We start from the raw sequence: 27214 nt of genomic DNA on the forward strand, positions 1-27214 counted from the left end.
GTTTAAAGAAGGGATGACGGGGCCTTACCTTTCTCCCTCTGCTGCTATAGTAGGCACTCACTGATGAATGCCACTTTGCAAAGAGAAAAGGGAGAAGAGAGAAAGAGTGAAAGTCCTGACTGGCTATAGTGACAGTCCTCCCTCTGGTTGGCAGAGGGAGACGTGGGAGGATCAGGGCAGACTTTATAAACGGTGGTTATAGCTTCACCACAGAATTTGACACTACAGAGAACCAATGTGGACACACACGCACACACACACACACACACACACACACACACACACACACACATCTCCGATGTATGGACTGACCACTCAGAGAAAAACGCATTATTGTTTATGTGTGATTTTTAGTTTTCATCATATTGAGTCACTGCTTATATGTCATTTAATATTATGCATAGACTGAAAAGAGGTGTAGTTAGAGTCACTTCATGCTTTGTACAGGGCCAGCATTGCTATAGGGACATGTCCCCACCACTTTTTGAAATGGCCAATTTTGTCTAATTTGTTAAAATGTTAGTGCATTTTGAGAACAATTTTGGCCGTTTACAACTAGTGGGTGTATTTCTGGGGACCCAAGTGGTGCAATCTGGATAAGGAACACATTTAATATTTGCCAGGTGGATTTTACCGCCGAGCCACTGAGGACGGAAAACGCACTAAACGTATACTAGACGAATAGTTATAGATTATAAAGTAGGTTAAGTATTTGGCATTGAAAAATGCTGTAAAGTATACATAGTTTTGTTATTTTCATAATTTTAAAGTCACAAGAATGAGAGAAACAATGTCTTTGAAACTCAAATGGTTATGTGGGCGGGATCTTAAACCAGGTGTTTTAGAATCCTAATTTCCTAGATCTTAAGGTTGGCAAGTACACTTACAGGTATTAATATTACATTGAAAGTTATAATTAGGCAGTAGCCTGACATTGTAAAACATGTGTCTACAGGTGTTGTCCAAAAATAGTAGGCTCACATTAGTAGTCTTTTTTTAATCTGAAAAAAGGGTCCCCATCACTTTTCAAAATAAAGGCGTGTTTCATCCTCATTTTGAAACAAATGTGTGAAGACTTGAAACCATGATCCGTACAGTAGACTGGAGCAGGGCTGTGGTTGAACTGGCAGCAACTCCTGCTCAGCAGCTGTGCAGGAGTTGGGATTAAATTACAGGCAAAAAAGACATGTTTGTATAGAATGACAAATCTCTGTCAAAATGTTATGATGAAAAGCATGTTTACTGGTTCCTTCTGGGTGTCAACGAACAGGAAAATAGTTAGATGACTATAAACTTCTTTTCTCTATCTTATAAAGTAGCTCCCCATAACTGGATTTGGTCTTGAAATAATTAAAGTAACATCAAATAGAAAAATACAAGTACTACGATGTATACTATTTCATCCTAAAAGATAACATTCTACTTTATTTGATTACTTTTATCTCTTTTGAGTATAGTTCTGTAATTTCTGTATCATATAATTTAAAAAAAATGTGTGTTCTGACTTCCTCACTTAACTCATGTGTGTTTTTGTCATTAATGTGAATTAATACTCTATCAGTACTCAGTCTCAGTGATTCTCAAATGGGGGTTTGTGTACCCCTAGGGGTAATTCAGAAGTTAAATGAGATTTTGTTTAAAAAGTGAGTTATTTACTAAAATAATCATACTAAAATTAATTAAATTAAAAGGTGCTCTTAATTAAGTGAAACTAAAAGTATAGTTAATTGTTTATTATTGCAAATGTTTTTCATTTAAAATATTGTTTAATAATAAGACACTGTATTTTAATTATTTAAAATAATAACCAAGCTCTCTTATTCAATGACGCCCTTATTGCAACACACAATTTAAAAAAAACACTAGAAATCTACAATAGATAAAAAAAACTGTAGGTCATATACGTCCGTCTTCCTGTCTGTCTGTCTGTCTGTCTGTCTGTCTGTCTGTCTGTCTGTCTGTCTGTCTGTCTGTCCATCCACCCATCCACAGATTGGATTGGCAGAGATGCTGCAGCTTGTGGCACCATGTTCATTCATCATTCTCTGCTCTCTGGAGTGTGGTTGCCCCCTGTTGGAGCAGCACATCTGTTCCCAGAGACTCTTATGATCAGAGTTGCTGTTCCCTCTGCACTAGCTCAAGGCTTTGATATTCCCATCGGCCTTTTTGGGGAGATGGGCTCAGAAAATTAAACAAATTAAAAGAATTCACAGCAAAAACATAGCACTAAAAACAACTTTTCCAACACAAAAATACTAGTTCGGACAGCAGATTGCTGTTGGAGATATCCAGAACTTAATGCGTGGTCCAGCAATGCAGGACTTACAATATGGCTGCTCCAAATCATTTCTATAAATCCAGTTAAAATGATGCAGAAGCAAGATAACTCTTTCTTTGAACTCCATGCTCTCATATACTCACCCACTATGAAAGAGGAATAATGACAACGCTGGATGCCGAGGAAAATATTAGAGATTCATTTCACTCCTTATGGGAGTTTAAGCACAGCATGTTCTAAGAGCCAGCTTCATAGCTCTTGCTATAGGGAGTTACGGCTTCAAACGGAATCATTAAAATGAATGGAGGGCCAGCCATACATGCAAATGACCTCAGAGATCTTTTCAGCCAACAGATTTGATCTCACTTTGTTCTTATTACAGTTCAGTGGGGACTCTCTCTCTAGCACCATGGCTGTCTTTTTGCATCTTCTTATAACTGACTGCCTGACCTACAGGAAATGTGGTCAAGGCTAAACGTTGGAAGTTTGTTTTGTCTATTCGGTTCTAGCATGCAAGCAAACAGTCCAGCAGCCAGTTTCACAGAGCGACACTTCTTCACAGAGCAAGTAAAGCAAACACCAAAGAGCTACATTTACCCACTCTTGTTCCCTTTGCTTTGTAATTGTCCTATTTGTCCTTTAGAGGGCAGCATTGACTAAATAAAAGTCAGCGAGACAGCCATTAGCCTCGTTCGACTTGGAGCCGTCTTGCTCAGACCTGCGCAACTATGACGCGCGTCTTGCTGAGCTCACAACAAACATGCTGCAAAAATGCTATGCGCTCAGCAAGCCGAGCGCCGAGCGTCATAATTGCGCAGGTCTTAGCAAGACGGTGACATCTCAAACGAGGCTATTGTCTCAGAACAGATTTTGAAAAACTGATTTTGGATAAAACTTTTATCAATTTTATAATGTACAGGTCTTAAAAGTGAATTTTTTGCATGTTTTATTTTGTCATGATGACTGGACTAACTTAACATGCAATTTATTATAAACTGTGAAAGGTTTTAAGTACAGGGGACTGGTTAGAAAACATAGTGGCCTACAGCTTAGTCAGTTTAATTTCTAATATAGGTCAAATTAATTAATATTTTTCCTGTTGATATTGAATTCCAATAACATCTTTGGGTTTAGTTACAAAGCATGTATTACCTGTTTTTGAGTAGTATCATATGTAAGGTTAATTATATTTTTTCTAAATAAAGAGGTTGGATCTTTGGTAATATTTTGTTATAATAAGTAGCAACATTTTATATTCACAGATATTCATTTTAAAAGTTACCTCACATTTGGTTAATTTTAAAAAGTACTTTCTTAAAGAAAACAGTCTTCAGTCTGAAAAAATAAGTATAATTTATCATTGCTTTATGAGAAGTTGATTGTAATTATTTAAACTATTTATAAATGTTTTTCTTCTCACATAAGCTTGAATAATCATTTGTGAAAAATGTTAAGTGATATAAAAAAAAAATCTGTATTTGAAAGCATATTTGTCTACCTACAGCAGTTCACAGTAAGTCCACAAAAAGTCGCACGTTGGCAGCAGTGAGCTAACCATAAATAGCTACTCTACCGGAAATCAGGCGTAGAAGAAGAATGCAACTTCGGGAGAAAATACTGTACTATCTACCGCCGCGTCAGATGATCAGCTAATGTTAAAAAAAACATTTTTGAACGACTGACAGTTCACTTCTCTCTTCAGCATTACACAACGGAGTACTTTGGGAATAATGTATATTGGTCCGTTATCGACGCTTTGAGGCCTCTCCCGTGTCGCTGATAATGCTGAAAATGAAGCTGCCGCTGAAAACGGGCGAGGACGGAGGCGACAAGACGGCCGAGGACGATCCACTACTGGATCGGTCGGAGCACCAACAGACTCCCGGGGCTGTGCCTCTCTCCTTTGCCTCCGACAGGCTGGATGAGCCTCCCAGACCTTCTGATGTGTACCCCCCCTCCCAGATGGACAAGGAGGCCGTGTTCGAGTGGTTCGGCCTGCATTTAAACCCAGCTAAGCGGATCGAGTTTATGTGCGGGCTGCTGCATATGTGCCAACCCCTGGAGCTTCGCTTTTTGGGATCTTACTTGGAGGATCTCGCCAGGAAAGATTACCACGTTTTAAGGGACTTCGAGTTTCGGGCCAACAGTCCGCACGACTTGGGTGTTTTGGCGGACGTGATTGATCCAGTGATCCGGTCCAAACTCCTGGTGTGCCTGTCCCTGCTCGGGTCGGACAGCAGGGAATGCGCTGGGATACTCTTTCGGATACTGAGCCATGTAGAGCCGGCCTTGTTCTACAAAAACTATGACTACTCTCGTCCTCACCACCACAACCACCCGTTCCACCCACCGTGTCAGGACGGCGGTGTGTACGGGCGGACGGAGCAGACCGGCGGCTTGCCCACTAGTAGCGACACCGCGGCGGCAGCAGGAGTCGGACCGCTGGAGCAGTTGGCGCTGCTTTTCACTATGGCCTCGCTGCATCCAGCATTCTACTTCCACCAGCAGGAGATGGTCCGAGCGCAGCTTGTCAAAATAGAAATGGCCATAGAGGAGGAGAGACGTCAGAGTCAGCTCAGAGTCAACTCCCAGACAACGGTAACGAGCAACGGAACCGACATTGGCACCATTTAAATGTTAGGCTAGCTCGCCCCAAACTGGGAAGGGGGAGTTCATGTCTCTTGCATATCTGGCTAAAGCTAGACGCTAATTAAAATGCACAAGTAGAGCTAATACGATAACAATAATACGTAATTTTGAGTTACACCTTGGCCCGAGAACGCTACGTCCCTTTTCCACATTTAGCTGTCGTCTGTGGCAGGACAGCTAATGCTAACAGTTAGCTCACATGTCGAAGCTAAAGCTAGTCGGGTGTGCAGCTGAAGTTTGGCAGGTGGTTTCAACCGGTTTCACGAGCCAAGTTCAAATGTACATGGAGTTGCTGTGACTCTGTTGCTTTGGGCCCGTTATGTAACGTTGCGTTTGTTGGTGTCGTGTCGTTGTGGGCCTTTACTGGATACCGTTATCTTTTTTTTAATGCACTGTTCAGTGAAAGTCAGTTAACAAGCTTAGCTGAATGCTAAGCCGCGCCCCCATTAAAGCCAATGTCATGAAATGCCTGTGACAGTATCTATCATCACGGAGTGAATGGTCTAATAACAGGTTTTGTACCAGCTGCTCCACGCTGAGTTTGATCTAAGACGTGATTCACCTGTAGCTTCATACCTGCGCGACATGACACCAGTCTCTGCAGGCTCTGACAGCAGCCAAACAAAGCAACAGCTGATTTATTGTAATTATAAAGGTTTGATTGAAAACTCGCACCTGCTATTTTCAGTTTCAATTCAATTACATTGAATTCAATTAGCTTTATTGGCATAAATGTTACAAACAAATATTGTCAAAGCATCAAAATAAATGAATAGTTATGTTATACATTTCAGTTTATTTTAGTAGTAAAACAGTTGTGCAAGTTTGTGTCTATGAGGTAGTTCATTAGGTTACTGGCATTGCAAAAAGATGAAATTGCAATGATGAAGCATTTATTATCAGACAGAGCTTTTGCCTACTTTTCCAACAGCTTTTTCTGATTAGATCACTGATTATCCAATTATTAACCTCTTATTTACCTTTTTAACACAAACTCAAATATTACAATATGGAGTCATGAGAACTAGAGCATGTGTGTGTGGACGTTATTGACATAACTTCGATTTTTGCTTTGCAATTCAGCCAGGTGGTTGAATTCATGTTGTTGCAGCAAAGCAAACAATGATACACCGACTAAAGTACAAGCCTAGTTAGTTACCCAGATGTATTGTTGTTGAGTTGTACCTGCTACAAACCCCATGAAAACTATTCCAGCAGCACATGTTGGTCCTCCTAGAGGTCTCTATAAATCTTTTTTTTTTTTTACAATTGTATTCACATTCAGATATCTCTATAAAGCTTTTTGTGAATTGTATTCAGGTGGTTCAGGACTGGATGGAATTAATGTGTGAACCATCCAGTCTGATGAAGCAAAGGGTGAAATCATGAACACAAAGTGAACCTGCGTTCCAATTCCCATACTTCCGTCCCTACTATTTAGTATGCCAAAAAAAGATTTAGGATGTCCCAATACATGCACGTCAATTGTAGTATGCTGAAAATACATAAATGCCCCACTAACTCCAATAGCATTTTGGAGTATTCGTCTTTATTCTTGACATTTCTCAACATAATTTAAAAAAAACTTCCTTATCTGATTGTTTCTCTCTCCTGTGGCCCTTAAACTCTTCTGTACTGTAGTATGTAGTGTAGTAAAAAAAGAGTATGTGATTTGGAATGCAGGGAAAGTGTACTAGTGTGTGTGAGACAGGGTTTCTCCCAGGAAATGCTTTGACGAAGGTGCTGAGAGACATCTGCCCATCGACTCATGGCTTCCGTATGTAATGTTCACTAGAAAAATCACTTACCTAATCTGAAGTCATGTTAGGAATGTAAAGCTGTTCTGCAGCTGGCAGTGGAGTGTCAGGGCTTCCCCCTCACCACTCAGTGTCACGTCGCTAAATATGAATCTCTACATGGGCAGGTTTGCTTGAGCCTAACCCATGTTGATGTGTGACAGTTTACATCAGGTTGCCTCAATCCACTGACTCTCAAATGGGGGTACACACGTTTGTTAAAGGACGGTTATTTAAAAAAAAAATTATGCATAATTACTAAAATAATCATACTAGAGTAAGTTGGATACAAACGTTCACTCTTACTTAAAAGTGCAACTAAAAGTACTTAAAAGTGTTTTACTTTTTTTTATTTGGGTACGGTCAGCGGGTACTTTGCTGGGAAAATATTAAATTGAAAAAAGTTTAAGAAGCACTCTGTTTTAATCAATTCAGCAATCTGGTTTTGTTTGGTGCTAAGCTTTCACTTATTATGGTTAAACGCTGACTAGCCACAGTTTGCATATCATGTATCATGTGTCTGTGTGGCTGCAGCCTGTCCCTGTTCCAGACCAATCCATGATGAGGTTGTGACATCATTGTGAGTCAGGGCCCTGGCCTGGTGAAGATGCTCTGCTCTTAATAAAATCACACATGATGCCATGTTTAGCCTCTGGGGAAATATTTTCGCGGTTGTACTATATCATTTACATGAAAACAGCAAACACAGGCATGAAACCGCAAGTTTTTGAGATCACCTCCCAGGGAGGATTTTTTGGAAAACACAACGGTTTTGGTTTCTTGTAAACACCGAAACCATTTTCCCTGGTAACACTGACGTCACGGCTCCACTTCACAGAAGACAACACAACATGCAAGGTGTCTCCGCGGCACCATCACTGTGATCGTGCAGGGCTCAAATATAACACTCGCCAATTTAGTCTAAGTGATTAGTAAGTTATTGAGACCACCCGCCACTTTGTCTGGGGAAAGATTTGTGCTCTGCCGGTTTTTCTAGCAAAATAAACGTGTGTAGCCTCTATATGCCAGGGACACGGCTCTCTCTACATTAAAAAACACTATCCATAGTTCAGCGCGCAGCGGTTAAGTTACTGTTCAACAAAAGGAGCATTAAGGCTACGGCTTCACAGTAAAAGCATTTCACTGGCTAAACATTAATAGCATTTCACTGGACAAACGTGAGTCGACTTTTATTTTGAAGTACGCCTAACAGGAAAGTAGCCGCTCACAAAGCCCCTTCACTATCAGCATGTCTTCTGTTTTCACGAGTTCAATGCGGTGAAATAAGAGGACAGAAAGCTTGTAATTTACAATACTTGTAACCCCAAGCTTACACCAACCGCTTTATGAACGTTAATGGCATTAATTTTCGGTTACAGTAAGGTTTTATGCATCAAATTGTACCGGAAGAGCTATCTACTAGGCTGTGTCACCGCTGACTATTGGCTTGGCATGCCTACTACAGCGATTTCGGCCCGTTTCCTCTGAAAACATGTGTACGAGTGAATATTTCAAATAAATTGCGTCTTAACATCTTTTTTTTTTAAACCAAAAACGGGAAAACTGTCACGTTTTCACCGTGTAAAGTGCCCCTGAGTATGCATTTTGTCAATGTGTTGCGGGATTAGCATAATTGTTTTGAATTTCTTTATTTTAGCAAATGTTAAAAAAAACAATAACAAAGATACATTTAAAAAAAGGAAATGCAACGGGAACCCAGGAAAAAAAACTAAAAATAGAAAACACAGTAATAAGAATATGAGACCTGTGAAAGATTACAGTCATGCTCCAATTTAAAGTTACAATCTAAGGAAGCAGTTTGAGCCAGTAACTAACTCTGTGTGTTGTTGTTGTCTCCAGGAGCTGCCAGGTCAGAAGTCAGATTACCTGCCTTCTCCTGCACTGGGTATGGGGGACTGTACCCCATCCCATCCTCCCTGCCAGAGCCGGCGCTCCAACCGCTGGGCCACACAGAGAGAAGGTGAATACACATAGCGGGACACAGTTTGATTTATCTGTTGATCTACTCTGACAAAGTAAACCAAGTGACAAATGCCTGCCAGACTAAAATGTTTCCTTTTTCTAACTAGAGGTAGAATTATTCTTTATTTTCTTTTTTTAAATAAAATGTATATTTGTAGATTGTTTTGTATTTCATTAAACAATTAACCCGGCAACATATACAGTGGAGCCCTCTCAAAATGTTCCCTTTTCTTTTTTTAAAGTAACTATTATGGACAGAGTATAAGTACTGATTGGTAGATTCCTATTACGTGTTATGATGAGCCTGGTCATTGTATAGGCTCTCAGTACAGTACATGCATACTACTGAGTGTTTGTGATGTGGATATTTGCTGAGACCAAAATAGTGTGTTGTTACTCTTGACTCTGTTGAGTCCTACTAGATTCTTACTGGTCTCTATTGTTACAGCGGTGCACATAGAGGGACTCGTGCTCAGGGGAATCTCTCGGACAAGAATGGACAAGGAATACAACTTTGAGGTATGCAACAACACTGCACACACATACGCTGCTTAGTTTCGACCATTTTTTCAATGGCCGATGCCATCGGTTAGTTACCTTCATATTCTAGTTTTGCAAATTCTAGTTTAGCAAGGAGTGGCTTTCTGAAAGCTGGCTGCTAATGTTGTCTCCTACTTTGGCAACACTTCCTAACTGTGGTGAATTGTGTTGTTTATACAAGTGTGGTACAAGCTGGTTTGAACGGGTCGGCTTACCAGTACTTTGTAGTGTGTCCTAGGGATGGGCGTTTTCAGTCATTTCAATACTCCAGTCTCGGTGCAATCAGCCCTCAACTTAGCTTTAGTTGTGTGATGGTGGCTTGTATTCCGGCTCAACAAACACCATTAGCTTGCGGAAGCCTTCACCTTACACCAAAACTTAATGGAAGCATACATACCCTATCACCATTTTGGCTATTAATAGAACCTTCTATCATCATCGTTGTCTGTCTCTGCTGTTTAATACAGTTGTAAACAATAGTTAGGCGCGAGTAGTGAAACATTACTCGAATGATAACATCAACAACAAGTACTGGGGTACTCGAGTGCTCGTGCCCATCCCTAGTGTAGTCTCTACTTCACCATGCTGAGAAAATGCTGGTTCCGCCTGTTTCTGTATCGTTACACACGAGTCTGTGGGCAAATCTGGATTGTTTGCCCCAGTTGGCCATTACAATCAGCTAATTCCAACTTCCAATTCCATGGTCCATTCAAAAATGAAAGTTTTATTCCCAATCCTGTAACAGATAGGAGTAAACAGGAATACAAATGTAGTTAGACAGATGGCGAGGAGAGAATAAGTCCCACTGGCTTTGAGTACACACTACTGTGAGCTGTCCTCACTCTCCATCTGTTTATACTGGACACAACCACTGATGCACACATGCCAAGACACGGCACTCACACATAACACATGTATATTTACACTGCAACACTGAGGTATGTGTCTTTTTTATTATGTAGCACAATTCATTTACCTTGTCTATAGATATGATGACTGTTTATTAGTGCTAGGATTTTACAAGCTAAATAAGGCTGCTATTGCTGCTTGGAAGGTGTACATGGCTACCTGTGGTCTTTTTGTGTATGTGTATTATGTGCATGAGTGGCTTCAAAGTGTGTTTCCTGCTGATCTATTGGGAGACAAAAAGGGATCACACTGTTACACTGATGTCCAGCTCAGGCCTTTTAGGTCCAGTACCGATGTATCACCAATTGAATTCAAGTGGAACACTTCTGATTGCACTCTATAAGCACGTTTCCTTCATATTTTCCATGTTGGGATTCCAGCTCAAGTTACTGATTTTGTGATTGATTTTATGGCCAACTTTTAGTTTAATATCAATATTCTTGATCCAATATTATTTTTTCCTTTACAATTGAGCTACACTGTCTCTGTCTTTGACCATATTGTACAACATTCTTCATATACAATGATTAATTATGCTTATTAAGGCCTTACTGAGCTTCAATAGGAACATTAATGCATCCTTAAAGCTAACTTGTTAAATAAGGTTCTTTGTAATAGCACACAACTGTTCCAGCTGTTTCCAGTACTTCATCTTCTATACAAATCTAAAATTCATCCAAAATCAATACATTTTAAACTAGTTATCATTCAGAGGAAAAAGGCATGGAAATAGGAACCATATGATGGTGGCAGAGGCAGCTTTTGGTGGAGGTTGGTTTAACATGCTTTCTCCATTCAAGAAAGAGTGAGTGAGTCTGGGTAAGATTAATGGTAATTAATTAATTAATAATTGATCAGTTTTTTTTAATCATTTATTAATAAAGAATTTGCATTTGTAAAAGGACTTCAAGCCAAGTGGACTCAGTGTGTCTACTTGTTGATGTGACCTCATCCCTCACACATGATGACTGTTTTAAATACACAGTGTTGATGTTGCTGCCCTGCCGTATTATTTATTAGTTACTGCTGCCCATGAGTAACTCATGACCTCATGCAGCTCACAAAAGATTCAACAGGAATGGAATGTGGCCTAACATAGTATTTTCTTTCCAAGCCAATGTTACACGTCTCTGCTTGGTAATTTATTTTTATTTTTTGTGTAATATTATTTTTTTATATAAAGACTAAAGTATAAATAGGAATATTTCTATAAAGTACAAGGTCTATTGTATCAACCATTACATCATTTGAATGGGTGTAACTAGTGTCATATCAACATGGTGTGTGTGTGTGGGTGCCGTGCCTGCATTGACTTCAATGTTGGGGAGTTGGACCTGTTCTTATTTCATTCTCCTATCGTTTTTCAATTATATTTTTATTTTCCTTCTGGTTTTGTTGTTTTGCCTTATACTCCTGTCTTCAACAGTTCACCACCACAATCTCAGATCAATATAGTGTGTGTGTGTGTGTGTGTCTGTCTGTGTGTGACTGTAATTACATTGTCATGAACACTAGCATAGCCCCAGTTTCTTTTTGGTGTAGCTGTTGTCAGATTTCTCCTCAATCTGATGAGACTGTCCTCTGCTGTGTTTCAGGTGAAGTGGTCCGACTCCTCCTCCAGTAGTGTGACCAAAACCCATCTGGAACTAGAGAATTTCCTTCTAAAGGTGAGCGCTTTTGTTGAACTTACTGATACTTTTTTTTTCATTATTCTTTCATTTATACACTTTTGTTGTTTTAATACTGATGATTTTGGCATACAGCTCATGAAAACCCCAAATTCCTATCTCAAAAAATTAGCATATTTCATCCGACCAATAAAAGAAAGGTGTTTTTAATACAAAAAAGTCAACCTTCAAATAATTATGTTCAGTTATGCACTCAATACTCGGTCGGGAATCCTTTCGCAGAAATGACTGCTTCAATGCGGCGTGGCATGGAGGCAATCAGCCTGTGGCACTGCTGAGGTGTTATGGAGGCCCAGGATGCTTCGATAGCGGCCTTAAGCTCATCCACAGTGTTGGGTCTGGTGTCTCTCAACTTCCTCTTCACAATATCCCACAGATTCTCTATGGGGTTCAGGTCAGGAGAGTTGGCAGGCCAATTGAGCACAGTAATACCATGGTCAGTAAACCATTTACCAGTGGTTTTGGCACTGTGAGCAGGTGCCAGGTCTTGTTGAAAAATTAAATCTTCATCTCCATAAAGCTTTTCAGCAGATGGAAGCATGAAGTGCTCCAAAATCTCCTGATAGCTAGCTGCATTGACCCTGCCTTTGATAAAACACAGTGGACCAACACCAGCAGCTAACATGGCACCCCAGACCATCACTGACTGTGGGTAATTGACACTGGACTTCAGGCATTTTGGCATTTCCTTCTCCCCAGTCTTCCTCCAGACTCTGGCACCTTGATTTCCGAATGACATGCAAAATTTACTTTCATCCGAAAAAAGTACTTTGGACCAGTGCTGCTTCTCTGTAGCCCAGGTCAGGCGCTTCTGCCGCTGTTTCTGGTTCAAAAGTGGCTTGACCTGGGGAATGCGGCACCTGTAGCCCATTTCCTGCACACGCCTGTGCACGGTGGCTCTGGATGTTTCTACTCCAGACTCAGTCCACTGCTTCCGCAGGTCCCCCAAGGTCTGGAATCGGCCCTTCTCCACAATCCTCCTCAGGGTCCGGTCACCTCTTCTGGTTGTGCAGCGTTTTCTGCCACACTTTTTCCTTCCCACAGACTTCCCACTGAGGTGCCTTGATACAGCACTCTGGGAACAGCCTATTCGCTCAGAAATTTCTTTCTGTGTCTTACCCTCTTGCTTGAGGGTGTCAATGATGGCCTTCTGGACAGCAGTCAGGTCGGCAGTCTTACCCATGATTGCGGTTTTGAGTAATGAACCAGGCTGGGAGTTTTTAAAAGCCTCAGGAATCTTTTGCAGGTGTTAAGAGTTAAAGCGGCAACGAGTAACTTTTAAATATATTTTAAACAGCCTCATGTTTCCTCTCATAATCATAAATTACCTTTAACAGCAAACGAGACCATCAGTGCAAAGAAAGACGTTTTTATATAGTTTTTATTACTGCATTTGATCTGGTCGTACACCCAGTCCGATTTTCGGTTCACGCGTGCATGCTCTATGGTCACATATCCGTATTGGTCACAGATTTCAGTGAGGCGCAGGAACGCGATTTGAGAAGCCTATCCCTCCAGGTGAGGGAAGGGGAGCGGGAGCCTTGTTTGAGACAGTTGTTTGTCGTCATAATGACCGATAACGGGGCTGAACCATAAAAGAAAAAAAAAGAAAATGCAATGAAGAAAAGCTCAAAGGGAGAGTGATAGTCGGGCGGGAGGGCGTTGCCAAGCAACGTATACACAATTTCACGCAGCGAAACTAGACTGCAGTGTTTACTCCTAAATGAATGAGCGGTAGCCTACTAAAACAAAGTTTACTTTGCCTCACCAGCATCATCAGATGACCATTATTCATCGGAAATAGTCATTATTTACAACATAAACACATTACCTCATCGTGATCCATACGAACTAACTGCCATCTCTCGTTCATTCGCTTTGTGTGAGGACACGGGGACTCGTTCAGCTCCGTGAGAGGTGACAATGCATCAACTCATTGCAATCAGGTGTGTTTAGCACTTACTGGCATTAGTTGATGCTGTGTCACCTATAGACTCACAGAGCCGAAAAGAGTCCGGTGCCCTCACACTTTCAACACACGGACACGCACCATATTGCTTCCTGATTATTTGAATCTTGCACGCCTGCACGAGCTACAAAACAGCTTCACGACAGCTGGCGTCGTAATAATACTACCGCTTTTGTTCAAAGGTGTCGCCAACGTGCCGACTTACTCGTAGTAGCTTTAATTAGTTGATTCAGATGATTAGGTTAAGAGCTCGTTTAGAGTACCTTTTCATAATATGCAAATTTTTTGAGATAGGAATTTGGGGTTTTCATGAGCTGTATGCCAAAATCATCAGTATTAAAACAACAAAAGACCTGAAATATTTCAGTTGGTGTGCAATGAATCTAAAATATATGAAAGTTCAATTATTATCATTACATTATGGAAAATAATCAACTTTATCACAATATGCTAATTATATGAGAAGGACCTGTATATGTATTGATGTAGGCAACATTGTTCACAGCAACAGTTGAGTTCAGGCCGCACCAATCCCATTCAAGTCACTGGTACTTTCCAACCGTGCAAAAAAAACACACACGCCCTGAATGTGATGTAATGAAGGTGAGGTGATACTTGTGTATCAGCACCATGGACAGAGTCAAAGTAATTTCAGACACAGACAAACCTGTTTTTATCACAGAACACAAGGCACGGCAAATGAAAATGAATGTTGGCTGAATTCCATTACCCTGCCTCAGTTTCAAGTAGGGATGGGACGATCCACTTTTTTTAGTTCCGATCCGATTCCGATACCTGGGGTTTGGATATCGGCCGATACCGATACTGACCGATACGATATCATAATTGTTATAAATGTTTTTGTTGGTGGTGATGTTATGTATTAGGCTAGGAAGGCTTAAGCAATTCTAATTTAAAAGAGCAATAAATATACACAAATGCATATAGGTTTATCTTAAAGGCAGAAATCCTTCTCAATGATCACTTCTGCCCCACTAGAATATGTGGTGGTCTGTTTGTCTAAACAGTCTTTCTCTCTCTGGCTGTATTTTACATAGTAGAATTTGTCACAAGCCTCTCCACTTCCTTGACTTGGATTAGCTTTGGTTAGCTCACTGGCTAACAAACTGATATGTACTGTATGTCAAATTATAAAGTGATGTCCTCTCTCCCTCCACCGAACGTCGGCGCATGTTCACTCTTACATAGTAAAAAAAAAAAAAAATTATTTAAAAAAAAAAAAAAAAAAAAAAAACGGATTTTAATATCGGAGCTGTCAGTCCGATATCCGATACGCAGATTTCGGCCATATCGGACCCGATACCGATACTGGATCGGATCGGCCCCATCCCTAGTTTCAAGCTCCTTGCTATCACTGTCCTGGCTTACTGGCACACCTTGGACACACAACACAGCCATTGTTAATAATATTAGAAACTATCTATAAGTGCTTAATCTGGTCATTATGTCTGCTGTTACAGGCTTTTGACAATACAGTCCCACACGCAGCAGGGAAAATATTTTTTTTTAATCACCTCTAAGTAATTTCAGCTAAAGAGACTATACAAAGTTCCAAGTTCGAATCAAATTATGGAGTGTTGGTTTCCAACCCAAACCTGGAAGCTAGTTTCACAGTGTAGCGCCAGTTGACTAACAGACTCTTTGACCTTAACTTTATTCAACATCGAGATTTCACTTGATATCCAGATTTGACGACTTTACACACACAGATCACTTGCTGACGTAATGTAACCCCAGTTTACTATTGTAGTTGTTAAGACACATGCTGGTAGCTTTCTTAGTGTAAAACAGTTTGTCTGTGTATCCTGCCTGTTGTGAACATTCCCCTTGTCTCTCTCTCTCTCTCTCTCTCTCTCTCTCTCTCTCTCTCTCTCTCTGTCTCTGTCTCTGTCTCTCTCTCTCTGTCTCTCTCTCTCTCTATGCAGCTGCCTAAGGATCCATGTACAGAGTCCTTTGAGAAGAGCATCCTGAGGCTTCTGAACCAGGGGGACCAGAGTGAGAGCGGGGAGCTGGAGAAGAACCTCAGGTACATGACATGTCGCCCACATGCCCAGACCATGATGTCCCAGGAGTCATCAATATATTAATCCTTTCCTCAAAACCACATTAAAGTTGGTGACGTTGGTAAACACAATGCTATTGGACAGTATAGTGACGACTGCTGTTGCTAAGGCAATGCACGTCTGGGGGCGGAGCCTGTGAAAGGGCAGGGAGGGAGAGCGATTTGTTTTGGTGGTCAGCTCAAATAACAGCTCTCTCTGGAATGGCTTACTACACTTTTAACCTAAAGAAATGTGAAGGGGGTGGTGTAGTGGGTGGAGCGGAGCAGACCCAGGTTCGACTCCGACCCGGGGCCATTCTCTGCATGTCATCCCCCTCCATTCCCATTTCTATTCTGTAAATCTTCCACCGTCAAATAAAGGTGAAACACATTAAAAAAAAATCGAAATGTGAAGGGTATTCCTAATAAATCGTTAGCATCAATGGAACTGTATAAACATGCATTCTGATCTGACTGACTAAGATGGGGCAGTGCAGTGTGGGAGGAAAAATAAAATCGTAGCGCTGATTTTTAATGCATTCATTCATGCATTTACGCATTGTTTTACTGAGGATGTATTGGCTAATCACCCTGCCATGTTGAATGCTGAATGAGTGATGAGATACCATGTGTTTCGGTTCCATCAGCAAAACATGACGGACATGTCTCTGGTGTTCATAAAACATCTCAGACTGCAGTGTCGACTGAGGACAAGCTGCTCATTTCTATTTGTTATTCTGAGCGTTCCGAGAATAAGAGGTTACGGTCTCCTTTGATCCATAAACCTTCTTCTTCGGGGTCGTTTCCTGTATGTAATAAATCTGGGATACATATTTACTCGTCACAGCTCACTGGGACGAGAACAACAACCCGGGCTTTCTGGCACGTTGATGCAGAATTTTAAAGGGATAGTTCAGTATTTTCGAAGTGTGGTTGTACGGGTACTTATTAGGCATAGTTGGTGTGTGTGATCATCACATTCCTTATAAGGAGTTTGGGGGAGAAACGTCGCTGTAGCACAAGTCAGCGTTGTACTGTTGCATAGAGGGCCATAAGAAAAGGGTGTTTTCTCCATATAAATGCTTTGCTAGGGGGCGCCCTTAGCTCAGTTGGTAGGGCGTTCCCCCCCCCCGGGCCGGGCCCAGCAGCAGACCCAGGTTTGATTCCCGCCCGCGGTCGTTCTCTGTATGTCACTCCCCTCTAAAAAGATAAAAATAATGCTTTGCTAAAACCTAAATATCCATTAAATTGTGCACTAAACTGAGAGTATTTCCACAGCTTCAGTGTGCCACCAGACAGCAGTTTATTTTTGTATCACTCCACCAATCAGCTGCTCAGAGCTACTGGGGATTATGCAAGAAGACGCAAGAAAACAAAAATGAAAGGCTTTCTGGTGGCTCACTAAAGCTGTGGAAAAAAATCTCAGTTTAGCATACAATTGAAGGGATATTTATGTTGTAGGTTAGCTTTTATAGATGTGGAGAAGAAGAAAAAATGCTGGTCCCCTCTGCAACAGTACAAGGCTGACATCACCCCTAAACTCCTCCTGATTGTGATGATCCCCATTGCCATACGGCAACACACTAACTGTGCCTAAGTAAACCCATACAACCCCAGTTCGAAAATACTGAACTATCCCTTTGATGTCACTATATTTTGACCTAGAAGAAGCTAAATCGAAGCAGTAATGGCTTCTCAGACCTTTAGTAACCACTGCCATTACATTATCTTTTTTCAATAAGCCATTGTGTGTATGTACAGTGGATGTGGATTATAAGATTAGTAGACTGTTGTGACTCTCAGTACTGTAGTAGCCTCACATCCGAGCGAGGCGAGTCAGCGGGTCAAACTACAATAACTGACTTCCTGTTGTGTTGAGAACAACAACAACAACATGCACATTTCCCTTTCACCCCACGGAGTGTCTCATGCTCCCCACTCTCTAGAGACAGAGTACTGCTTCACTAAGATTATATGATCACTTGAAGCCCCCCGAGCCATATTGTGTATTTTCGATATTTGGCTATATAAAGAAAATAGACTGGACTTGAAATAGGTACCAGCAGGCATGCTACAACACAGGCCAACTTATATTGTGTGTTGGGCTCTGTCAACCTTTGATATGGGAAGCAGAGTCAGACTTACCATCAGGCAAAGGTAAGCAATTGCCTGGAGCCCCAAGTCACCAAAGGCCCCTATAAAACCTATAGGTGAAAGAGTATTCTTCTTTTTTTAAGTTCAACTTTTAACAAAATGTTGTTTCTATGTAACTCCATTTGCTAAACTTGCATCAGCAATAGTATATATGCTTTCGGTTGGCCAAGGTCTTTATGGCCGTCTGTCTTCCATTTTGTGTTACTAAAGTAAGAACAGTAGTTGTAGACTAGTAGTTGAATTGAAGTGTATGCATTTTGAATCTTTCTGTAATTTGTATTGCAACATAGCTTTTGAAACTATGATGCGAAAAAGCGATTTGAAGTTCATCAAAATAAGTTACGCATAAGACACATAGATATATAACGTTTGAAAAAGGTGAAGAACAAAGAATGAGGAGGGTCTGTGTTTGCCAAAGGCCCCCAAAATGACCTAATCTGCCCCTTATGGGATGTGTCTAATTCTTTAAGTCCTTTTGAGGAAACACAACTCTCTCTGTCTCTCTCAGACACACTCTATAATCATATAGATAACACTAGTTACACCCATTCAAATGATGCAGTGGTTGAGACAATATAATTTGTACTTTATAGGAATATTTGTATTTATACTTTTTATTCTGTTCTTTATACAAAACAAATATTACAAAAAAGAAAAGAAAAGACCAACCGGAGACATGTTACATTTGGGACAAGTCTCAAGTGAAGTCCCATCAGTTTTAGTTTTGAGCGAAGTGAAACTGAGGAAAGTGAAACCTATCTGCCTGAGCTCCAGCATTTCATGAGAAGCCCTGCCCTCGACCAGCTGTGTTCCAGTCCTCTGTGCTGCTAGCTCCTCCCCTCTCACTGTATGACTCCAGGCTTTATTATTCCGCATGCTTTTCATATTTGTGTCACTACTGTGTATTGACATTGCAGGAGAGGTTGTCATAGCCACACAAAGCCCAATACTTTGTCAAACAATTATAACTTCCCTTGTTTCACTGTGAATGTTTTCATCAATTCTGGATTATAAAAATTGATTGTCATAGCATTTATACAAATAATAATAATACCTGTGTTCATTACACTTTAGCCACACTAATCCTAAAAAAAAACATCATCAGGGCATTGTTGTTTGCCTTGATGACAAGGAATAGGACATTACATATGTTTGGATAGTATTGTATGTGAACATATTGAATATGTGTTAGGTTTTTTCTAATCTGTCTACTATAAGTGCGTTGTGGTTATAGTGCTGCATCCATTCTCTTGAGAGACCAGCCTAACGTATTCTTGCCCTGTGTGTGTGTGTGTGTGTGTGTGTGTGTGTGTGTGTGTGTGTGTGTGTGTGTGTGTGTGTGTGTGTGTGTGTGTGTGTGTGTGTGTGTGTGTGTGTGTGTGTGTGTGTGTGTGTGTGTGTGTGTGTGTGTGTGTGTGTGTGTGTGTGTGTGTGTGTGTGTGTGTGTGTGTGTGTGTGTGTGTGTGTGTGTGTGTGTGTGTGTCTGTGTCTGTGTCTGTGTCTGTGTATGTGTGTCCACCTTTTAGGGAGAGGTTCCGCTCTGCTCCTCCAGTCTTCAGACAGAGCAGAAAGGTGTGCAGCTTCTTCAACTGTGACTCCAGTTACTCTACTAAACCTACCTGCTCCAGATGTGAGTCTCACACGAAAGAGCCAATGTCCAAACATCTCCTCACTAAGACACATGTTGTCCTCATGTTTTCAAATGTACTTTTATAGGCCTTTCACACCGCCGCAAAATCGGAGCTAGTTCTGGGCTTGTTCGGAGTTAGAGCCAGTGTTTTGGTTTCACACCGCCAGAGAGCCTGCTCCGGGCCGTAAAAACCGGGGGAACTCATACCCCAGGATTGAGCAGGGTTTGATAAGAACTGCTTGCGCGAACGGTTGGGGGAGGGATTATCCTGACCAACCAGAGCAACTCAAACCTCATGCCCGCCATATTTAAAAACACCGCTACTACGAGACGTAAACATAACATAATTACCGAACGTAGCGATCAAATTGACCGGCGAGAATACGCTGTATGGGTCCTGTTTGCTTAAGAAAGCAAAGCGAGAGCCAACAAGTGTAAAAATAAGACGTATTCGCCGCTGTTGTTGTGCTTAAAGCTAGCGGTAGCTTTAGCGTTAGCCACAAGAGCAGCGGCGTCGGGTGACGTACACACACGTTTACAGTGACGTCATGACGTTGCTCTCTTGCCGGCTCCATGGCTGTCTCCGGTCGATGTGAAACCAACCGGTTCATAACTGGGATAAGGCTGTAACCAGTTTTGAACTGACCCCAACACCAGCCTGGAACTGACTCTTGGTTCATTTTGGTGTGAAAGGCCTATTAGAGGAAGTTAAAACAACTATGATGTTCTTTGTTCCATTTTTAACTTTCCATGTATTTCTCATGTCAATGTTAAACCAAGTTGATAACCGAGTTCTGTCTGTCTTTTCTAGGCAACTGCCAGCTGGGTAAGGCCTATCAAGGGGACTGTTCGGATGCTTCCAGTCAGGAGGAAGGTGAGGAGAGGAGTGATCTGATTCATCTCATTTCCCACTGTGTTTCCCCTCTGCACAGAGTAGTGTAGTAGAGACATAGGACAAAAGGAAGGCACAAGAGAATGTATAATCAGTGAATCAGGCCTGATTGTTCTTTGTACAGACAGAGCAAAAGGAAGGGCCCACTAACCAGGGCTGCACTCTGCACCGGAGCGACATAGTAAACATGAAAAGTAGACTAGCATTTATTTTTGGATGTCTTTGAGAGGCCAAGTCTGTTTTCAATCCTCATATTTCATGGCTATATTTGCCCCATCATGTGCTGCCCTGAGTTCAGCTGGAGCAGCGGTAACCACAGCCCAGGCTTGCCTCACAGGATCCTGTGTGTGTGTGTGTGTGTGTGTGTGTGTGTGTGTGTGTGTGTGTGTGTGTGTGTGTGTGTGTGTGTGTGTGTGTGTGTGTGTGTGTGTGTGTGTGTGTGTGTGTGTGTGTGTGTGTGTGTGTGTGTGTGTGTGTGTGTGTGTGTGTGTGTGTGTGTGTGTGTGTGTGTGCTAAATTGCTTCAAACAAGCATAAGCCTTCACCCTTTAATCACACTGATTTCTTTGAATGTGTACAAGTGGACAGAGTAGGAACAAAGACATGGCAGTGAGAAACAAGAAGGAAGGCTTCATAACTAAATCTAGGAGCTTTTATTGTAAGGATATAGATCTTCACCAATAAATGGTAGTCAAAATGCAACTGAATCAAATGCCTGCTACATCAATTTAAGGCCTTGTTTAGCATTGGTTAGCACAGTTATTATGCCCATCCCAAAGAAACCTAATTCTTCAATATATGTTATGTTCTGTACTAGTGTCTGGCTTTAGGTTGGTTTACCTCTACCTTAAATATAGGAAGAAAATGTTAACACTTCTGAATTAATTAGTTGGTTATACATATTTCCCAATAAGACACTTTATAATAAAATGTCTAAGCTTGCGGCTATCACAATAAATTGATGCTATGCTGACTGTTTTGAGTTTGACTTTTTCCTACTTTTTACGTTACAAATAACAAATAACATAAAAATAAAATCTTTGACTTAATTTGAAAGGATATCTGTACTTTATTTTTGGATAAGTAAATTTGTTATTCTTTGTAGGTAAATGTTATCTATATTTAGATATTTGAAGTATTAGTAAGGGTCTGACTTGAACAGCTGCTTTGTTCAAACTTGCATTATTTTCACTGGGCTTCCAAGTTACTTTTCAGAGTATCATCAATGATACTGATGGAATTGCTGTTTCTCCTAAACCTGAAATATGAGTTCTGTTCTATAGCTTAAAATGTGTGATTGTTCATTGGAAATCTTCTTGAAGAAACCTTCTTGAATGTTAATCGAACTGTATGTGTAATGTTGTTTTGTGTATTTTTCTCTCAGATTTAGAGTCGTACGTTCAGGGACACAAGAAAAAGCATGGGACCAAGAGTCCATGCCAAGGGTACGTATTATATTGTCTGATCTGTGAAATGTTTTCATCAATAGTTAATTAGTAAGAATACAGGCAAAGATGTTCACTTCTATACCCCAACAGGACCGGCTGCATCCAGTTTTATAGATGATGATATGGACATTACACTGTTAAGAGAGAGCATTGTTTTGTCATTTCAAATTGAAATATACTGAGACTAACTGTGAGTTGTATGATGTGATACATACTAAAAAGGTCCCCACTTCCATCCCTCTCTTGTCCTGCAGTCTGTCCAGTGCCAAGGGCCCTCAGGGGGACGGCAGGAGGGGAGCAGAGCTCAACGGTCCCACAGAGAGGAGGAAGAGCTGCACACTGAGGAGCAGCCATGAGCCTGAACAGGTGGGGGACCAACACACAGTAACATCTCAACTCAAATAAAAGGCCAAAAACACTGGAAGTGACTGATTCAAATACTGTGTTGGATAGAGTCAACTACAGTTTACAAGCTGTTGCATTTAAATACAAGGTAAAAAAAAAAAACTTTTAACTTGAGCAATTTTAGGTGATTGCTGCCTGGCCGAGGTGTTTACATGTTGTTGAGTGTGTCTGCCACGTAACAGCAGCAGAGGTGTTTATCAGTGTAGATATAATGATTAACTTGACTGTAAAGCTCAGCAGTACAGTTAAGGACAAGTCCATGAACACTAGTTAATCATTACCACTGCTAGTGGCATGAAGCCCTGTAGGATATACCATACGAGTGTGTCAGAGTCAGTCACACACTGCCACGTGAATGGGAGTACTCACCACCGCTAATCTCACTGATATAGGTCAAGACTGTGTGTGAGCGGGAGAGAGAGAGATCACTGCCGACAGAGCACATCCCTGCTCTCTCTCTCCCTCTCTGTCATTGTCTCTCACACAGTCGCAGTAGAGCCTTAACATTTGTTTGTTAGTACACTTTACCATAGGGCTGTGCTGAAATATCTTTACGTCAATATATTGTGTTATTTATATAGCTATTGTATCGTCAGCTCCACAGATCTATATTTTGATAAAAGTTCTCGTTCTATGATCAGCTTGTGTAGAGGTCACAGTATGGCTATTTGCCACAAAATGCCCAATAATCAATGTAATGCAATGTGATGTATTAAGACGGTCACAACAACTTGTATTTCAGCTGTTTTTACATGTTCCATGAAATATGTGGAAAAGCGCTTTACATTGCAATAGGCATCGTGTTGCACTGTATCGTGATATATCATATTATGAGCCATTGTATGCCGATCATATGGTAAAGTCCTTGCCAATACCCACATCTTATGTATAGCATACAGGGCAAACATAACTCAAACATGAGATCCTATGTTTCCTAAATGAATGCAGCGCTTTGTAATATTTCAATCTAAATTATGGATCTTCATTTTAACTATGGTTCTAATTTGTAACTTTAAGTGTGTCTTGAATGGAACAATTAGTGGCTTTGACCACATTAAAGGAGCTCAGAGGAACTTTCAGTTTTTGTTAATTCTTGCACCCCCTTTGGACAAAAGCGGTAGGGTTTTCCTACGCCAGCTGTTGTTCCTGGCTGAGCGTACCCATTACAAAGGCATAAAGAAAAAATCTATATCAAAATAGAATTTGTTGCACTGATGGTCTCGTTTTCGGTGATGTGTAATTCATGATCATCAGAGCAATAATTGGACTGTTTCAGAAATGTTAAAAAGTTCCTCGTAGCACCTTTTTAAAGCTGGGGTGGAGGATTTGGGGAGAAAATGTCAGTTGGGATAGAAATTTTAATCCAAATACCTCAACCGCTCCACTTGTTCTCTTTGGTCCCTCCCCTATGGTCCCTCCCTGACACGCTCTACACCAACAAAGTCGTGCCGAAGTGAACGGACAGTCCCAACAGAGAATCAGAGAACAGAGAATCGGAGCCTCGCTCTGATTGGTCAAAGTGTACAGCTCATGTTAACTTTGACCAATCAGAAATCATATACCCCCATCACAATTGCATCACATAGTAATGAATAATGGTCTTGGGTGAATCCTGTGTGGATCATATAATGTCTTGCTAAAGGTTTCCCTGGCCCTGTCCTCCTCACAGCACCCGGACACTGAGAAGAGAAGCCAGGCCGTCACTAAAGCAAAGAGCAGAGGCCTGCCCTCAGACAGGTGGGTCACACACTTCATCACAGTGTAATATTCACTGCTGGTGAAACTGATGAGTGACATAAGTTTAACTGCTGAAGAAGACACGTCATGCTTACTCAATGTCAAGGCAAGGCAAGGCAAGTTTATTTATATAGCACAATTCAGACACAAGGCCACTCAAAGTGCTTTACAGGGGCAAGATTAGAATACATAAAACACATTATAAAACATTTAAAAGTGAATAAAAGAAGCAAATAAAAATAAAATTAAAATTAAAACTCGATTTAAAAACATAATAAAAGAAGCAAATAAAATGAAAATTGCAAGTTAAAAAGGAAACAAAAAAGTCTTCAGACTCGATTTAAAAGAACTGAGAGTTGCAGCAGACCTCAAGTTCTCTGGGAGTTTGTTCCAGATTGTTGGTGCATAAAAACTAAAAGCTGCTTCTCCTCGTTTAGTCCTAACTCTAGGGACTGTAAGTAGACCTGTCCCAGACGACCTAAGGGCTCTGGACGGTTCATAACTTATCAGCATATCAGTAATGTATTTTGGCCCTAAACCATTTAGTGCTTTATAAACCAACATCAGAATTTTGAAATCAATTCTTTGAGTGACTGGAAGCCAATGTAAAGACCTCAGAACTGGGGTAATGTGATCCACCTTTTTGGTTCTAGTGAGGACTCGAGCAGCAGCGTTCTGAATTAGCTGAAGCTGTCTGATTGATTTTTTTGGAAGGCCAGCAAGGACACTGTTACAGTAGTCAAGTCTACTAAAGATAAATGCATGGACAAGTTTTTCTAAATCTTGCTGAGACATAAGCCCTTTAATTCTTGATATGTTTTTTAGGTGGTAGTAGGCTGATTTATTGATTGATTTTATGTGTTTTTTGAAATTCAAGTCGGAGTCTACAACAACACCAAGATTTCTGGCTTGGGGTGTAGTTTCTAACATAATGGATGTAAGCTGTGCGCTGACTTTTAATTGTTCATCTTTGGCACCAAAGACAATTACTTCAGTTTTATCGTTGTTTAATTGAAGGAAATTTTGGCACATCCAATCATTGATTTGTTCAATGCACTTACTCAGTGCCTGTATCGGACTGTAGTCTCCTGGTGATATGGTTATGTAAATTTGTGTGTCGTCTGCATAATTATGGTAGCATAATTTGTTCTTATTCATAATCTGAGCTAGTGGGAGCATGTAGATGTTAAATAGAAGAGGGCCAAGAATGGAACCTTGGGGGACCCCGCATGTAATATTTGTCCGCTCAGATGTGAAATTGCCTATTGACACATAGTAGTCTCTATCCTTTAAGTAGGATTCAAACCAGCTTAGTACAGTTCCCGAAAGTCCAACCCAGTTTGCTAGTCGATCTAGTAATATGCTGTGGTCAACTGTGTCAAAAGCGGCACTGAGATCCAGTAAAACTAAGACAGAACTTTTGCCACTGTCTGTGTTTAAATGGATGTCATTGAGGACCTTAACCAGAGCAGTCTCAGTACTGTGGTGTTGTCGAAATCCTGACTGGAAGACATCAAAGCAGTTATTCATTGCTAAGTAGTTATTTAGCTGTTGATAAACAGCTTTTTCAATGATTTTACTTAAAAATGGTAGGTTAGATATGGGCCTATAATTTTTCATGAGTGATGTATCTAGATTGTTCTTTTTTAAGAGTGGCTTGATGACTGCTGTTTTCAGGGCCTGTGGGAATACACCTGTCCGAAGGGACATATTGACAATTTGTAGAACATCTGAGGCCATACAGCTAAAAACAGTTTTAAAGAAGCCTGTGGGCAGAATGTCAAGGCAGCAGGATGAGGAGTTCAGGTGTTGTATAATGTCCTCCAGGTTTTTGTGGTTTATAAGATAAAATTCTGTCATTGTATTTGAATTGATTTTAAGAGGGAACACATATGTTGAACTTGGTATTGATGCAGTGACAGCTTGTCTAATTGTGTGAATTTTCTCAGTAAAGAAGGTGGCAGATTCATTGCAGGCCCTCGTGGAAAGATGCTCAGACGCTACTGGCACAGGATGTCACATAAAAGCCATTCATTTGTTTCAGATAGTAATGATTGAAGTCTCTGATATGAACAGAGTGTGTGAAGTGTTATTGACATTGAATTTACTGCTCATGTTAATTGTATTTTATTCTACTTGTATGCAGGGCTGGGCGATGTGGCCTAAAAATAAAACCCCCAATTTTTTTCGAGCACTCTTGGTTTTAGATTTGAATCGATTTTTTTAAAACTACAAAAGCAAGCATGCATTTCCCTATAAAAAATAAAGTGCACACCTGGCTTTAACCCAACTTCACTACCGCATCTACTGTAGATACTTACTGCACATTTACTGTGTGGTAAGTTATCGGCTCACTCGACCGCGGTGAGAGTGAGACCGTCGGATACCGTATTTACTCTATAGAGACAATCGATTTTCAGGATTTAAATTATTTTAACGTCGTCTAAACAAATCAATTCGAATTACGATGTAACATCTATTAACGATGTAACATCTATTAATCGCCCAGCCCTAGTTGCATGACTGGTCACTGTGTTTCTCTGTTGACATTACTCTGTCCCCTTGTCTCCACTCTCTGTCTGTCTTCAGGGACAAAGTGAAGGTTGTAGCCAATGGTAGGGTGCTACCAGCTCTGTCCCCTCACAGGAAAGGTGAGTGGATGAGGTGAAAGACTATCGGAAGGAATGATCAGGATACCTGTCAATGAGTGAAACAGATCTGAACCCTATAAATGAAAGTGTCTCCTGTAATGACAGTTACATGACAGTGTTTCACATAACATAATAACATGTTACTTTGGAAAACACCTGCTTCCTAAAATAAGTGCTTATCTAATCAAAGTTCTATCCACACTGCTCTACACTACAGCAGCTCAGCTAAATGTGGACAAACAGATTGTAACTAAGCTGAACTAGGAGTGTGTCCTAAGTTTAACACACAGTCATGTTGTTGCAGACGGAGGTTCTGGTCCAGATACCTTTGGTGAGACGTCATCAGAAAGCTACAGCTCTCCCTCCAGCCCTCAGCACAGAGGCCCAGAGAGCATGGACAGTGAGGATGAAAACAACAAAGGTG

General features: G+C 40.8%; 1 protein-coding gene across 2 annotated transcripts in view; it reads left to right on the top strand.

The window, feature by feature from the left end:
* Nucleotides 1-3897: 3897 nt before the first annotated feature.
* zcchc2 (zinc finger, CCHC domain containing 2) overlaps nucleotides 3898-27214 on the top strand; it is a 30392-nt gene continuing 7075 nt past the window's right edge. For both annotated transcript variants that reach the window (XM_080050500.1, XM_080050501.1), the window contains exons 1-12: nucleotides 3898-4876; nucleotides 8584-8704; nucleotides 9155-9225; nucleotides 11751-11822; nucleotides 15759-15859; nucleotides 19555-19658; nucleotides 20470-20532; nucleotides 21934-21994; nucleotides 22252-22363; nucleotides 24072-24139; nucleotides 26729-26790; nucleotides 27095-27211. In XM_080050500.1, coding sequence (XP_079906626.1) covers nucleotides 4061-4876; nucleotides 8584-8704; nucleotides 9155-9225; nucleotides 11751-11822; nucleotides 15759-15859; nucleotides 19555-19658; nucleotides 20470-20532; nucleotides 21934-21994; nucleotides 22252-22363; nucleotides 24072-24139; nucleotides 26729-26790; nucleotides 27095-27211 — 1768 coding nt within the window. In that variant the 5' untranslated portion in view covers nucleotides 3898-4060. The remainder of the gene's footprint in view (nucleotides 4877-8583; nucleotides 8705-9154; nucleotides 9226-11750; nucleotides 11823-15758; nucleotides 15860-19554; nucleotides 19659-20469; nucleotides 20533-21933; nucleotides 21995-22251; nucleotides 22364-24071; nucleotides 24140-26728; nucleotides 26791-27094; nucleotides 27212-27214) is intronic.

This window comes from Ammodytes marinus (genome assembly GCF_949987685.1).
Source record: "Ammodytes marinus genome assembly, chromosome: 21".
Classification (NCBI taxonomy): domain Eukaryota; kingdom Metazoa; phylum Chordata; class Actinopteri; order Uranoscopiformes; family Ammodytidae; genus Ammodytes; species Ammodytes marinus.